The 16,116-nt window shown below is 33.8% G+C and overlaps 1 protein-coding gene across 4 annotated transcripts in view; it reads left to right on the top strand.

The window, feature by feature from the left end:
- The window catches only part of LOC126776835 (E3 ubiquitin-protein ligase goliath), a 90,203-nt gene that overhangs the window by 31,291 nt on the left and 42,796 nt on the right, over window positions 1-16,116 (top strand). For 3 of the 4 annotated variants that reach the window (XM_050499672.1, XM_050499669.1, XM_050499671.1), the window contains exon 2: window positions 12,590-13,232. In XM_050499672.1, the coding sequence (XP_050355629.1) occupies window positions 13,029-13,232 (204 nt within the window). In that variant the 5' untranslated portion in view covers window positions 12,590-13,028. Of the gene's footprint in view, window positions 1-7,590; window positions 7,668-12,589; window positions 13,233-16,116 lie in introns of those variants that run through there. The other variant, XM_050499670.1, reaches the window with a different exon arrangement.

The raw sequence follows: 16,116 nt of genomic DNA, 5'->3' as shown, positions 1-16,116 counted from the left end.
TTTGTTTTTCTTTGCGTTTGTTAAGCGTAGTAGCAACATTTCGTCATTAATGCTATATTTGCTAATCATATCAGCTGATAGATGCAGATGTATTGTATTACATAATACTTAATAGATTTATAAATATGTATTTATTGGGGACTCTTAATCTTCTAAAATTACAACTGATTATTTTAGGTTGTGGTATTTGTTCAACCGTCTTTCTACTTTATTATTACAAAAGTCAAAATACAGTAAAATCAAAACAAAATACACAATAATAAAACATATTTTTAAATAGTCAAAAAATATATTTTTATCATAATTTTATCTTAGAAATCCGTTACTCGACCATTTAAGTGAAGATCTAGAAGGAACCGTTATTGTGTTGGTACGTAATATCTCTAAATCTAAGCGCACAACGTAGACAAATAAATCAACCATAACTTGTGCAAATGAGTGTGAAAAGATAACTCGAAAATGAATGATTTCACAAGCGTCGTACTATTGGGTGAGCCACTTCAGTTTCCATACATTATCTATATATGTCCAACAGTCAACGACGAAGGGTTGATGATGATGATGATGATCTATATATATTATACATGCTGGTTATTAACATTAACCGATGATCGTGGGTTCAAACCCGGGCAAGCACAACTGAATATTCATGTACTTAATTTGTCACATGAGTATTCTACCAACCCGAATAAACCCGGAATAAGCTCCAAACCTTCTCCTCAAAAGGGAGAGGAGGCCTTAGCCCAGTAGTGGGACATTAACAGGCTGTTACTGTATACCATAATTGAAGACACGAAAGTAAACATAGACTATTTATTTCTAAGCTATACACTTTTTCAGCGAAATAAAAAAACTTCGATGTGCTCCTCATATTATTACGTGTGAAAATTCGCATGTTACTTATCGTAAACAGCATAAAAACCTGCTATATATTTGTTTAGGTAACAATGTACTTGTAATAATTGTTATATCGGACTTTGCGTTAGATACAAACTTGGCAATATCAGCAGGCGAAAGTCGATTACATATTGAAAGATTACGATACATATTACCATGTATTTCTTTCCGTATGTTAATTGAGACTTACCTAATATTAAAAATCTTTAATAGACAAAGAATATTTTTTCCGTACAAAAAAAAACAGTAAATTAAAATTATATTAGTCCAATATTTATACATATAAATTTTAAAAGAGTTAAGTTTCTACAGATTCTCTGTGGAGAAATCTACTTTCTGAATCAGTAGAATTTCGTTTAATTAACTCGTAAAATATTTGCAAGATCTACATCAATTAAGCATATACATATAAACATACATACAATTATATTTTGATTAAAATTCGAGTATCTTCTAGCATGCCTTTTTTATGGTCGGCAAGTGTTGAGTGACCTTCGCTCACAGTGATTGGCACTGCAAGAAGTATAAGCCACTCTTTACAGTCCTTCATGCGACGGCTACCATAGGTTCAAATATGTTATATGTCGTGCGTCGTGTGTGTGATTACACTGTTCCATTCCCTTTTAAACTTGAACGTAGCGATATTGAATTTTGACTACATATTTACAATTGACCATTTCTTTATAATAATAATATCCTGGGACATTATTCACACATGGCCATCTGATCCCAAATTAAGCCGAGCTTGAATAATGGCTACTACAACTACAACTAGACAACTGATATACTACATATACTACTTTTCTTTTTTTAATACATACTCGTATAGATAATTACACCCAGAATCAGGACAAACAGATATGCTTATGCACACAAACGTCTATCTTGGGTGGGAATCGAACCCACAACCTTCGGCGTGAAAGGCAAGTATCTACCGACCACGCCAACTGGCTCGTCAAATATAAATTATAAATTTTAAAAATGGTGTGACGGAATTGTTACATTTTTTTTTAAATCTTATAACATACTTGTAACTTTTAGTCAATTACAGTACAATTTGACAAAATAACGACACTAAATTTTAATGTTTCCACCTAAAATTTGCTAGTCTCCGTTGAGAATGGCTGCTGTGAACGAAATATTTCAAGAGGGCATCATCACTTATAACAATCGACCTTACTTTTCACGATAAACAGTCCATTATATTGTTAAATATTAACAAATACATAAATATTTATTATAAAATTAGTGTAGACTCAAGTAATTTACAAGTAACAGTACTTTTGTGAAAAGTATAGCGAAATGCGATCTATTTATAATTGTATTAATTTTATTAATCACTAATCTGTGAACAATAGCTGATGATGTATTAGTTTCGTGTCTGGGTATTTTTCGATGGAGGTCACGCGTACCTTATCCGTTTAAAGTCCCGGTGAACTTTACACGTCATTCGTAGTCAAGTTCTTTAACAATCCTTCAAATCCTATCCATTGTTCGAATTATGAATGCTACAATAATAATGAAAAAAAAAACCACATAACGTGGTAATATTTAATAAATAGCTTATAACATTTCAATATTTTATATTGAATTCATAATATATACAGATAAAAAACGTTTTTTTTTTAAATTTATTGAGGCAATGAAACCTTCGTTTTAAATTTGATGTGCAAACTTCTTACACCAAAACCACGCTGGCAATAATGAGGCTTAACATAATTCCTGTGCCTGCAAATACACTGGTCATAATCCAGTAAAACGAAGTATTGATGTTTGTTAGTACAATAACTGAAAAATAAGAACCTTGATTATACCTTGAACCCTGAAAATATGTATCAATGAAAACACCGACATTGCATAAATGTTTTTTATAACTTTTTTTAACATCGGAAGTGGTCTTATGATTGCATAGGACAAAAACTGATCAATTAAAAGTGCCGCGCTCCATTTAGCGAGTTGATTGACGTCTACAAAAACCAGGCCAGGAAGTATCTTCGTTCTGACTGAGCGATGGTGGAAATGATGAGAAAAAGTCAGTTCAACTATCTTAATGGTTTTTGGTTAAATATTTACTTAATTAGTAACTTTTTATGACGAATAAAAATAATAGAAATAAATTTAAACTAATATTATAAATGTGAATGTAACTATGTTTGTGTGTTACGTTTACGCGGTTAACCATTAAACTAATTTTCATGAAATTTGATATGGAGCAAGCTGGAACCCCAAGGGAAGAAATATACTTACACTTGCCCCTCTCCCCCAATATGCGAACAAAAACTAGTAATTATATGCAATTAAAATAAATTACTAAAGTCTGTATATTCCTTGAAGTAATTTCTACCATGATTCAAGACAAAAAAAAAACAGTAAACGTACGAATGCAAAAGTCATATATATTTAAATACAAAACATGTATTGAAAATACAATTAAGGTCACTAAAACCTTTTTTGCGTTCCGCCGTCAAACAAGGAACCGTTATTAATACGTCATATCCGATCAAATTTACACATACTTTTGATTTTTATATTCTCATCACTAAAAATACTTTTACTCCCATAAATGTTTACATTATTTTAAATCCTATTTGAATAATCTCAGTTGACCAATCATGAAAGCGAAAATCGTGCACCATGACTATTAAATAATGCTGAAGTTCTACCTTGGAGCCGCCAAGGTATTTTCAATTTAATTATTTAATGTATTCAAGTTATAAGCTAGATTAAACTTCCTATTTTCCATTTAACTTAAATCGTTATACCGTTTAACTAAAGTACTATAATAAAATAGTTAAAATAAGCCGTTAAAGCCCAGTGCGGAGGCCAGGTGATTGTTTAGAGAAAATCTCAAATCCGGACAAGCAGCACTGAGTTCATGTGCACATTTTATGCTCGACGGTGAACAAACCAGCACGTGTCGGATGGAATTCTGCAACATATGTATCTCATAACCCATATTTGAGTAGCGTGATGAAAAAAGCTTTAAACCTTAAAAGAGAAAATTATTTACGGACATTAACAGAATTACAATTACAACTTTATTCTTTAGTCTAAATTGCATTGATTATTTTATCTTACCTACTTGCTGTTGCTAGCACGTACTATTTATGATAATTAGCTAACAGGTTCTAATTAACAATTGTTTTTTTTTAATTAACAGGAATGAATGTAATCTTTAAAGCATTAGCTATCAGTACGCAAATAAAACTATACACTGGTGGTAGGGCTGCAAGCTCGTCTGGGTAGGTACCACCCACTCATCAGATATTCTACCGCAAAACAGCAATACTTGATATTGTTGTGTTCCGGTTTGAAGGGTGAGTGAGCCAGTGTAATTACAGGCACAAGGGACATAAAATCTTAGTTCCCAAGGTTGGTGGCGCATTGGCTATAAGCGATGGTTGACATTTCTTACAATGCCAATGTCTAAGGGCGTTTGGTGACCACTTACCATCAGGTGGCCTATATGCTCGTCCACCTTCCTATTCTATATAAAAAAAAAAAAATATTAATAATAGTCGTTTTCTAAAGAATCATACGCAATCAATTTTTAATGTCATTTCATTTGTTATAAATACGTCGATTCATTGTCATTTGTCAATGACATTCCAAAAGGTTCCAAGTTCGTAGCCTTCGTAGTTAACAGCATTACCTTCAGGCTGAAGTTCACGATCCAGTCACGCGAGGGAACCGCCCATAGAGCGACTCTTTTGAACGAGGGACGAGAATTCATATATCGAGTTGTAGTTTTTTTCAGTATTAATAAACATCTAAGATTTGAATTATATATGATGTCCTTAAAGTTATACTGAAATATCTGTTTTAATATCAAATCTTTACGTTCCAATTTTTTATTATTTTAATTAATGTTATGACGACATCAAAATATTGGAATATAATTTAAACGACGCTTATCTCGTAGACGCCCTTTAAATAGCGAGGTACAAATAAGTGTATATACAATGGTTTGATGCCGTTATTTACATTCACTCACCCACCCTTCAATCCAGATCACGACAATACTATATGTTAAGTATTGATGTTTGATGGTAAAATACGTGATGAGTGGGCTGTACCTTCCTAGACGTGCTTGCACATAGTAAGCCCTTTTATTGTTTTCTTTATTGTAGGTTTCCAGCACACTTAAGTTCTCAACATCTAAATTCATAATTATCAAATAAAAATCTTATCAATAAAGGTTAGATTTGAAGGTAACTTGCTAACAAAAAAAAACTAACAAAAAGTTTTCGTCCATTGTCGATAAGGTACGTGTCACATCACTCAAACGAAAGACCATTAAAGCCCGCGAAGGACAGACCTTGCTCAGTCATGGCCGTGGAGTAACCTTCGGCAAAGGAACAAAACAAATATAAATTATTTCCTATTGTATAACACTTAAAGTAAAAGTACACTTTTAACATTAAATAATTACCGAGTCACGCAACTTAACTATATCCGATGTTTGCTAGTTAATTACTGAAATTTATTTTAATACTATCATTAACCCTTTTTTTTTCTTTCTATCCTTTAGTTAACATCACATACATACATACAAATAACTATTATAACTATAAAATATTGTTTGTAAATTGAGGTATTGATAGTGTAATTTAAGTCATTTACATATCCAAGATGTTTTTATATTTTTATTTGATCCGTGCATAAAATATAATCTCTAAGAATTGTAATTAAAAAAAATACAATATATGTCACAAAAATAGGACAAAAAATAGGAACTTTTCAATGTTTAATAATATCCGAAATACAAATTATGTAAGTATTTGATTAAGAAATTAAAGAAATATATATTATCACATATAAATGATAATATAAACCATGTTATGAGGGCAACTAAGCCATATTATCTCGAGTTTGCCTCACAAATAAGGAATGCAGATAAATAAATATACCTATCATTCCTTAGAATTCCGCATTTTCTACTACAAAACCGTAATGCAGTGAAACTCCTTATTCTGAATTAAAATTGTCTAACTAAATAACGATAAAGAAACCATAATGAATAAGTAGCAAAACCCGCGGCTTCGTTAGCGTGAATATCGGTTTATGACGAACGTTCACAATTCCTATTCGAATTCAATATATAAAATATTTAAATACTTAGGTAGCTGCAGTAGTATAAAAAAACGTGCGTGTTGGTTTTGGTAACTCGCAATTATTACATAATTAATATTACAAGGCCATTTTAACTTACTAATTAATAATAATTAATGACGAGATGGCCTAGTAGTAAGAACGTGTGAATCGTAACTGATAATCGTGGGTTCAAACCTGTGCAAGTACCACTGAATTTTCATGTGTTTAATTTTTATTATAATTCATCACGGGCTTGACGGTGAAGGAAATCTGCAAGTGTCTAATTTCACTGAAATTCTGCCACATGTGTATTTCACCAACTCGCATTGAAGCAGCGTGGTGGAATAAGCTCCAAAAATCTTCTTAAAAAAAGGAGAGGAGGCCTTAGCCCTGCATTGAGACAATCACAGGCTGTATATTCACTGTACTGTATATTCACTTAAAAAGAGTTAGTTTAGAAATCACAGAGAGATACTTCAATTATAACCTATGTATGTTTGTATAAGCTATTTGAAAACTCAAATATATTTTACTATGTATTAATTACTTCAGACAAACGCAGTAACGGTATTATTATTTAAAAACATATTATTATATTAAAAGCGTAGTTCTTGGAAGCTTATTTCCTTACAATTAAAATCAATGCTATCTAGAACAATTAGTGCATGCACTGTGGCAATAGGCATTAATTAAAGAAGCTTTATGTTGTAGAGCTAAAGTATTATACATAAATAAGTTTGTGGTTTTCATGTGAATAACGGGATATTATTTATTATAATATTTGGTATTCAAAGTATTATTATTGTACATAACAGCATGCAAGTTACAATTTCACAATATAAGCTATAAAAAATAAAATAAATTTATATGCAACTCAAATCATCGGTCTCGTCGCTTACTATACAACGCAATTACTTTCAGACTACTTTTTTTTCAACACATAAGTTATAATAACTACGTAAACACTACACATATTATAATAATACAGAAAATAAATACAGCAAAATATACTACAAAAGATCGACAGCCTTTGGAGCTTATTTCACCACGCTGCTCCAATGCGGGTTAGTGGATACTCATGTGCATTTACATCCGATATATGCAGGTTTCCACACGATGTTTTTCTTCATCAATTATAAAATGAATTATAATCACAAATTAAGTACATGAAAATTCAGCTTCACTAATGCTAATCTCAAATTAAATTGCCCAACATTGCCACTTCCAGACACTAGGCTAGTAAAAATTTCTTATAAAAAATACACCTCTAACTGGGTCTGTGGACGCCGCCGTTGATATTCTTCATCCGACGCCTCAATAAATTTACGATATAACATTTTTGTTTATACACACGGAACCAATGAACTGAATTAAATTTTACACGCTGTCGTACCTTATCAGTTATATAATGATCTTTATGTATACATCCCAGTATGCGCGGAAGTGTCGTGAATACGACATTGCTAACGAATTAATTTCATAATCACCTTACAAGGAATGGGTACATCGAATTTCCTAGGTTAATTACGAAGCTGATAAAATATACAATTTCATACGCGTTTAGATAAACTCGTGTCGTGATGTAATGAGGATTGTATTTAAAGTGATTCGTGTGTCTCGGCTCTCCCAGTGCGCGTGCGCCTCTTACGGCATTCTTTTGACATCATTGTTAAAAGGTAACTTAACTTTATAATATTTAAATAATATTTTCTGTCAAATTGTGTGTACACGTTTTAATGAGTGTTTTCTTCTACGTTGAAGTTCAGTGACCCTTGCGAATAAATAATTAAAATGATATATGCTGAGCAGTGTAACTGTTTTGTTTCCTTTAACAATTACAATATATAAAATTTTATCAACTATATATGAAAAATCCTCCAACTTTCTTGTTTTTGTATAAATATCAATAGTCAAGAGATCGGTTACAGTTGCAGCGCCATCTAGCGGTTACAACAAAGGGGATATATCTAAAAACCTTAATAATGAATGTGTATTTGTCGAATGGTGTCGAAGTCAAACAGATATATCAACATACATTATTATTATAAACACTGATTTCGCTCTTTCTGTCATTGATTTGACATTTTAAAAAAGACAGAGAAATTTTTAACTAAGCATCCCATAAGCATCGTTTATAAGTAAAGCCGATAGTAGAGCAATTATTATTATAACACGTAATGTATTCACATGATTGAGTAAATATGTATTACGAATAGGTATGATTGGGTGTTATCGAAACGTTTCAGATTTCATTTGTTTTTTATCATTCGCGATAAGCAATATAAAAATGGATTAAGACAAATAAACGAGGTCCTATAGCAATATTTTTAATCTGTAAATATATAAATCTTATCAAAATTCTTATATATTCCCGAGACAGGTATAATAACGATTGTGTTAGATACAATCATAAAAACTCAAGCATTAGTTCTCTTTTTTGAACCGTCCCTTGAACATGTGTAATAGCCATTGTGCTCGGCCCTTTTTCTAATCCATACGTTATTTTAAACATACATTTGAGCTAATGCTGAATTCTACTTCGATTTTGTAACTTTAATTCACCTTCTTACGGCTCACGTAAACAAAATATAGAAAATTTCAAGTTAAAAAACTTAATAGCCTATATAAGTATGACATTGCTAGGCAAAAGCTTCCATCTTGAAAAGTTTTGAAGCTTATTCCACCGTGCTGCTCAAATGCGATTCGGCGGATAAACATACGGCTCATGGTAGATGGAGGTTTCTTTACAATGTTTTCTTTCATAGCTGATCACGAAATTAATATTGTAATTTGATCATTGTCTACTACGGCTTAAATAAAGCGAACTGCGTCTGATTCACGAACAGATAACATTTACAACATTGATTTAACTGATAACCGGAAAATAAAGTTCTAAAAAATTTTTCTAGTCTTTATTTTGACAACGTTCTTTTTTCGCGTTTTGTTAGAATAATATTTAAATTAAAAAATGAGTACGAAGTAATCGTCGAAGATCTGAATTGTTTACAACTTTTTTTTTAATTAATGAATCGTGACTTTTCGTAATCAGCCTTTAAAAGATCGTGATGCTTTAAATTTATCAAACATGTAGCAACTGACTTACGACAGATTATATTGTATACGTAATTCTATTCTTTTGAAATTGCAATTTTTATATTTCAAATTGCAATTTAGTTATTATACATACATCATACCAACATATTCACCTGTATACAAAATTATTTTGTCCGATAGTTTTTCCTCTTCTTCTAAGCAACTTGTCCGATTTTGTAAATATATTTTTTTCTAGTTATCATGGTACCTGTTCATGGTTCTTAGCTAAAGTTCGCGATGGCGGTGATGCCGATTTAGAGAGCCGAAAAAGATTTCGAGCAATTTTTTTAAATTTTTATTCCTACAAAAAAACATATATTCCGAAATTTTTCATTTAATAATATGTTTTCTTGACTTTATCAATCTCTCGATTAAAAATGATATATCGATGTATTCATAATTAGATATAATGATAAAATGATTATTTTACCCATACGAAGTCGGTACGGGCAGATAATCCAGATAACGGGCAGATAAATTTGGGTTTGCGAAAGTGAGTTCCTTTGTTTGTTACGCTTTCAAGTCTAAACTACTCAACCGATTATCAAGTTAAGTTTGGCATACAAGTTTTGAGGGGTACAGAAAACGACGTAGGTCCTTACACGCGGGCGAAGCCGGAGGCAGAGGCTAGTAATAAAGCATTCGCTTACATATTATCAATAACTCATTTGGATTCAGTTACGTTATTTATCGAGGGATGCTCGATATGTTTCGAAAAGACTAACGGTTCTCATCATCACGTCATCGTCTCCTATCCGAATTAATATTATAAACCTTATGTATATTCAATTAATTGAAGTTCAAAGTAATAAATAATTCAAGCGTTTTGTGTGAGGTCACGCACGTGGCAAAAGCATGAAAATAACGACGAACAAAATATGTACTATTAAGTCTTTGGTTAAAGCAATATATGTACTATAACTTTGTGCAATTCACTTTGAATGAATAACCTGCTAATCTTTAAATCTCTTCTTCTTTTTAAATCTTGTAAAACCTGCCTCGTTTGGTTAGTGGATAACTGATACGGGTACTGATTTCGAAGTCCCTGATAGTAATTGAGTTTTTTTATCAAGAAATTTTCAAAGTTAGGTTGCTATATTTTTTTATCTCGAAAAGCACACGGAGCCTACGAGAAAGGAAGAGAAATTCGTGTTTACATACAAACACGCCTGTACTATTATATATATTTTTGATATTGGCCTTCGTGGCCATTATTAATCCCGGATAGATATCATATTAAAATAATTTCTAAGAAAATACTATATGACCAAGACTATTTCCTCTAGACTACAAGCCATAGAAATATAAAAAAAAATTGAAATTGAAATTTGAAAATCTTTCGTTATCGCTAGCCGTAAACGGAGGCGTTATCACAATTTCATGAATCACGATATTTATTAAGAATTCTTATAGAACTGCGGTCGATGGCCGGAAGTCAACGACCTTAGGTTTATTTAGGTATGGACTATACACGTTTGTGTTACGTATGACCTAGTTTTTTTTTTTAAATATATTTCTTATAGTTAATTTTGACCGTAGATTTTATGGTAATGGTATGGTACTGTTATGATATTTTGATGTTTCTTTTGGATCTGGATTCTTATTGGTAGATACAGGCAGTCCTCGTACTTACGGCATGTTAGGTTCTCGAAATACGCGACGTAAATCGAAACGACGTAAGTCGAGACATATTTTTTCATATGTTTACATGTAAAACTCAAGGGTTAGGATCCACACGGACTCGAAATAAAAAAAAACTGCATTTATAACAAAGGATATACATACTTTAATATCAAAAGTAAGTTCTTAAAATAATTATATATGCACTTATGAAATTGCTAGTTATTTTTGGTATTTGTGTGTTACGTATTAATTTTAATAATTATTATAAAACTTTAATATGTAATCAAAATATGTATGTAATGAGAAATAAAAAATTAAACTTTTGGCTTAGTGAATGACAAATGAATTCTCCTATGCCGGAAATCGAAACAAATGACATATGCTTGAGGAATAGTGTCAAAACATTGTTCGACGTAACTTGAAACGACGTAAATCGAAACGACGTAAGTCGAGGACTGCCTGTATATCCATTAAGATACACTTAGAATTAGCACTGATGTTAGACATAATTTCGAATCCACTCTATAATATACTATATTAAGTACATTTCATCATGCACTGGTGGTAGGACTTTTTGCAAGCTCATCTGGGTAGGTACCACCAGTGCGGTAGACCGCAAAACAGCAATGCTTGGTATTGTTGTATTCCGATTTGAAGGGTGAGTGAGCTAGTGTAATTACAGGCACAAGAGACATAACATTTTAGTTCCCAAGGTTGGTGGCATATTGGCGATGTAAGCGATGCTTAACATTTCTTACAATGTCAATGTCTATAGGCGTTGGTGACCACTTACTATCAGGTGGAACATATGCTCGTCCGCCTACCTATACTATATAAAAAACTTTTTTATTGCTTAAACTCAACTTTGACGTCGCCGATTCATTGAGGTAGGCTTACTACATATCCAGAGTAATTCTATATGATAAAATACAGCGTACGCACACATTCAACAATGATACATTTCAGCATCGTAAACGATTCACTCAAACGTTGCCTTCACATTGGACCTTTAAAAATCCAACACGTTACTTCCAACAGGCATTTATATTTACCATAACTTATTTAAATTTATTGATTAATTTGATCGATTTAATTCAAAGGAGAAAACAGCATTATTTAACTAATCGCCGTTAAATAACAATTATAATTAAAACCGTAAGGTGATAAGTATTTTAAGAGTTACTCAATTTTGTTACTTATCGTTATTTGTAGATGAGGTGCGACATTATCTCGATAGTGTTTATTTTACAAGATCTTCGCGTGTGAATATAGTTACTACTTACTACTGTTTTAATTTATGTCAGCTGTTAAGAGAATGTGGCTGACTCGTGTTGTTTTTATCAGACTGTAAAATGTGTGTGTGTATAGACGGTATATATAGTATATTTGTGCGTGTAACCTTTGCCTATCAATTTTGCTGGTTTTGGACATTGTTAAGTTCTTATATTAAAAGTACGTTCAAACAAATATTTAAAGACGATTATGTGTTTGAAAGTATCTTACATATAATAATTCAAAATAGGAATCGCTTTCCTGATCTAATTTCGTATGATTGGTATCAAGACATTTTTGCAACAAATTTTTTATTTATTTGTAAACGTAAAATGCACCTAAAACACTAATTGAACACTAACATGTTCAAATCACTAATTCATATCGATTTATTTAAAATTAAAAACATCTTCGTATCAGAAATAAAATCTTACTTTAAGTTTTAAGTAACAACCTGTGAATGTCCCACTGCTGAGCCTTCTCTTTTTTTGTGGAGAAGGTTTTGGAGCTTATTCCACAACGCTGCTCCAATGTGGTTATATTTTATATTATTAGTATGTAATTGCGTAATGTTACGTAAATAATACAATGTCTGTATCCGTTGTTCCAGTTACCGGCAGCAGCAAAGTTCCTCGCTGGGTATGGAGCCGCAGTCGACTTCAACTCTAATGCTCTGATCATATAGCCAAGATAAATGCGGGAGGCTGCGTCACATATGATATTATGACGATAACTCTCGCATACATAATATAACGGCTAATAAAAAACTGGAGTCATCAAAAATTGTATTTTTTGTTGCGAGCCGGTTTTGTTCAATTTCGCGAGTGATAACGATAAAACGTCACGTTCTTAACTAAATCCGTTGCGTCTGTTTTCGTTAACCGATAGCGAAAGATAAAAAGTTGCTTTCGTTTTAGTTTCATACAGTGAAAGATTACGCTCGAACGCCGACGTGTGCGCTTATCGTCGGAACACATCGGCGGAGTGACTACGAGTGTAGTGTTTTTTTTTTTTTTTATATATTCGAATGTGCGTTTTTTTTTATTAAAATGCGCGTAGGAAGTATTTGGTCTAGACTAGCAACACTCGGCTGGTTTGTCAGCATCGTGGGATGTCACACGCCGGGCAGTGAGCTCGAGTCAGTCAGATACGGGCCGACCGACGACAGATTTGGAAGCGATATATATACAGTCGCTAAAATTAATATTACATATGAGGACGAACATGGAGAGCTGTACACTGACACATCAGAGGTAAGAATCTTAGTTATTTACTTATGAAAACTTAAACTTTAATTTAGAATTTGAATTGAGGATTATAACTATTATTATTTTTTGTATTACTTGTTGCTGTTGAATAATAAATGAGATGATTTATATCATAGTATAATGTTTATAATATAATATGTAAACGTAATGTGAATTCTAATATATAAAATATAAATTCTTTTAAGTTATATAGAATTCATTTAAAGTAAACAAATTAATATTAATAGTAAAATTGTTCTCATCAAGCAACGTCAAAACAATAACTATAAAGTATTAAAAGTTGAGCTAAAAAGTTATCATTTTTCAAGTATTTTCGTACTTTACAACCAAAGCCTGGTACCAAGAAATTTTGAAGTGCGTACGGTAATAAGTTCGTATCGAAAATGTTCCAAAGAAATGTTACATGTACAATCGTTGTATTAAAATACGACCGTGAGGTTTTTCTATGCCGTGCCAAATAAGTTTCATGAATAAAAATGTAAACCGATTTAACTTCGTTTAACATTCGATTCAACGTCGAACTTTGTCACAATATAAACAAAGTGTGTAATACCTATTACTCTACTATTTGAAATAATGACTCGACCAATTACAAGTTTTACGACTAATCAAACACATACGAAATCCTTACAAATATTGCAAATGCGATAGTGATCTTGTTTGTTTGTTACGCTTTCCCGTCTAAACTACTAGACTGATCATAATGAAATTTTGTATACACGTATTCAGGGGTATATAAAATAACATAGTGTATCTAAAACCTATCCTCTAGTAGGGCTATATGGGAGACTTCATACGCGGAAAATTGAACTAAATCTTTAGAGATACCTTAAAGAAGTGTGCTTGGCTCGTCAGAGCGACACGGTAGTATGCGAAAGCGATCCCGTGGCGCTCCTCGTCAAGACGGAAAGGGTACCGCTGGTTTTTTAGTGGGTATTCCGATGTTCGGAGCGCATTTGGCGCCTTGGACACCAGCGAGCCCCACATACCCCCCCCCCCCACTGTTCCCGTGGGGGAAACGCGTAACGCGTTTTTCCAGCGTTAAAGAAAAAAGTGTGCTTGACTAATAAGAAGCTATAAGCATATAGGCGAGAGTATGGAACACGTTGTACGGCAACAGTATGTAAATAATTATAAAAGAAAATAAAAATAAAAACAATAGAATAGATAAACGAAATACACGGACAACGAGTCTATGAAGATTCGATTATTTGTAATGTTTATTAGTATTACGTTTACAGGGCCATGTCTGCCTTATCAGAAATACGTATATACGACCTTTTTTATTTGTCTTTGTGTTTTTATAAAAACCAACTCTGACAAGTTGTACGAAGTTAAATTCTTTAGTCCTTGTAGTGTAGGTTAGGTAGGTATAATGAATGAAACAAAGGTCTACCAATTTCCCTATAACTTATATGCAAGATATTTGTGCAAGCTCGTCTGAGTAGATATTACCCACTCATCAGATATTCTACCGCAAAACAGCAGTACTTGGTATTCGCTATGTAATTGAAACTCGAATATATATTTAATTTTTATTTTTTTTATAGAAAAGGAAGGCGGACGAGCATATGGGCCACCTGATGGTAAGTGGTCACCAACGCTCTTAGACTTTTTTTTTTTTTTATATATCGCCGGGAGGGCAAATGACTCTACTCCACCTGATGGTAAGTGGTAGTAGAGTCCAAACGCGACGACGGCCAGTACAGACGGGAAAAACGTTCTGCACTAGCCGCCTTCGCCTTGCCGGCCCGCAAGATGCCTCTTCACGCCTCGTTTGAAGAAACCCGGGTTGTAAGAGGAGGGGAATACGTGAGCTGGTAAGGAATTCCATTTTTTGGAAGTGCGACAAAGAAAGGAGTTGCCAAATTTCTTTGTTCGCGATGGAATTGATGTCACAGTTAGGCGGTGACATCGAGAACCAGCTCGCGTGGACTTAAGAAGGAAGGGGGAAGCAGGAATTAGAGAGAATAATTCCTCAGAGCACTCGCCGTGATACAGTCGATAGAAAGCGCTCAGTGCTGCTATCTCACGACGCAATTGTAAAGGTTCAAGGGTGTTTGTGACCTTTACGTCGCCAATAATGCGTACGGCACGTCGCTGCAACCGGTCCAAGGCCTCAAGTAGGTACTTAGCGGAGCCATCCCAAAGGTGCGAGCAATATTCCACGCAAGACCGTACCTGTGTTTTGTACAGCAGGCACAGTTGTTGTGGCGTGAAAAAGCGCCGCACCTTGTTCAGAACTCCGAGTTTCCGTGAAGCTGTTTTTATAACAGCCTCGATGTAATCCCTTGGACTAAGGTCGCAGCGAACGTCAATCCCCAGCATGGCGATTTTGCTTTGCATCACCAGCGGAGTACCACAGAGGGAGGGAAGAGGGGAAAATGTTGACTTTTTCGCCGTGAGAGCGCATACCTGTGTTTTCTTGGCATTAAACTCAACAAGATTATCAGAGCCCCATTTGGCGATGAGATCTAACGTCTTATCGAGTTCAATGACAAGATTCTCCCGCCTCTCCTCAGTTTCCGCCCGCCCAGCCACTGCGCGTCCGTGGTATCCACCATGCACTGTACTATCATCTGCATAGCAATGTATGTTCCCAAGGGAGAGCATATCATTGATATGCAAAAGAAAGAGTGTGGGAGATAGCACAGATCCCTGGGGGACCCCAGCATTCACTACATAGAATTGTGAAGCGCAACCATCTACTAAAACACGAAGGCTACGCTTGTGTAGGAAGCTGGCAATCCAGGTGCATAGCTGAGCAGGCAGACCATATGCCGGTAGCTTGGAGAGAAGACTTCTGTGCCAGACCCTGTCGAAAGCCTTGGAGATATCGAGGCTGACAGCCAACGATTCTCCATGCTTG

Source organism: Nymphalis io, chromosome 21, assembly GCF_905147045.1.
Source record: "Nymphalis io chromosome 21, ilAglIoxx1.1, whole genome shotgun sequence".
NCBI classification, from domain to species: Eukaryota; Metazoa; Arthropoda; class Insecta; order Lepidoptera; family Nymphalidae; genus Nymphalis; species Nymphalis io.
Note: the sequence above shows the minus strand (reverse complement) of the source record. Positions and strands in the feature narration are given on the sequence as shown.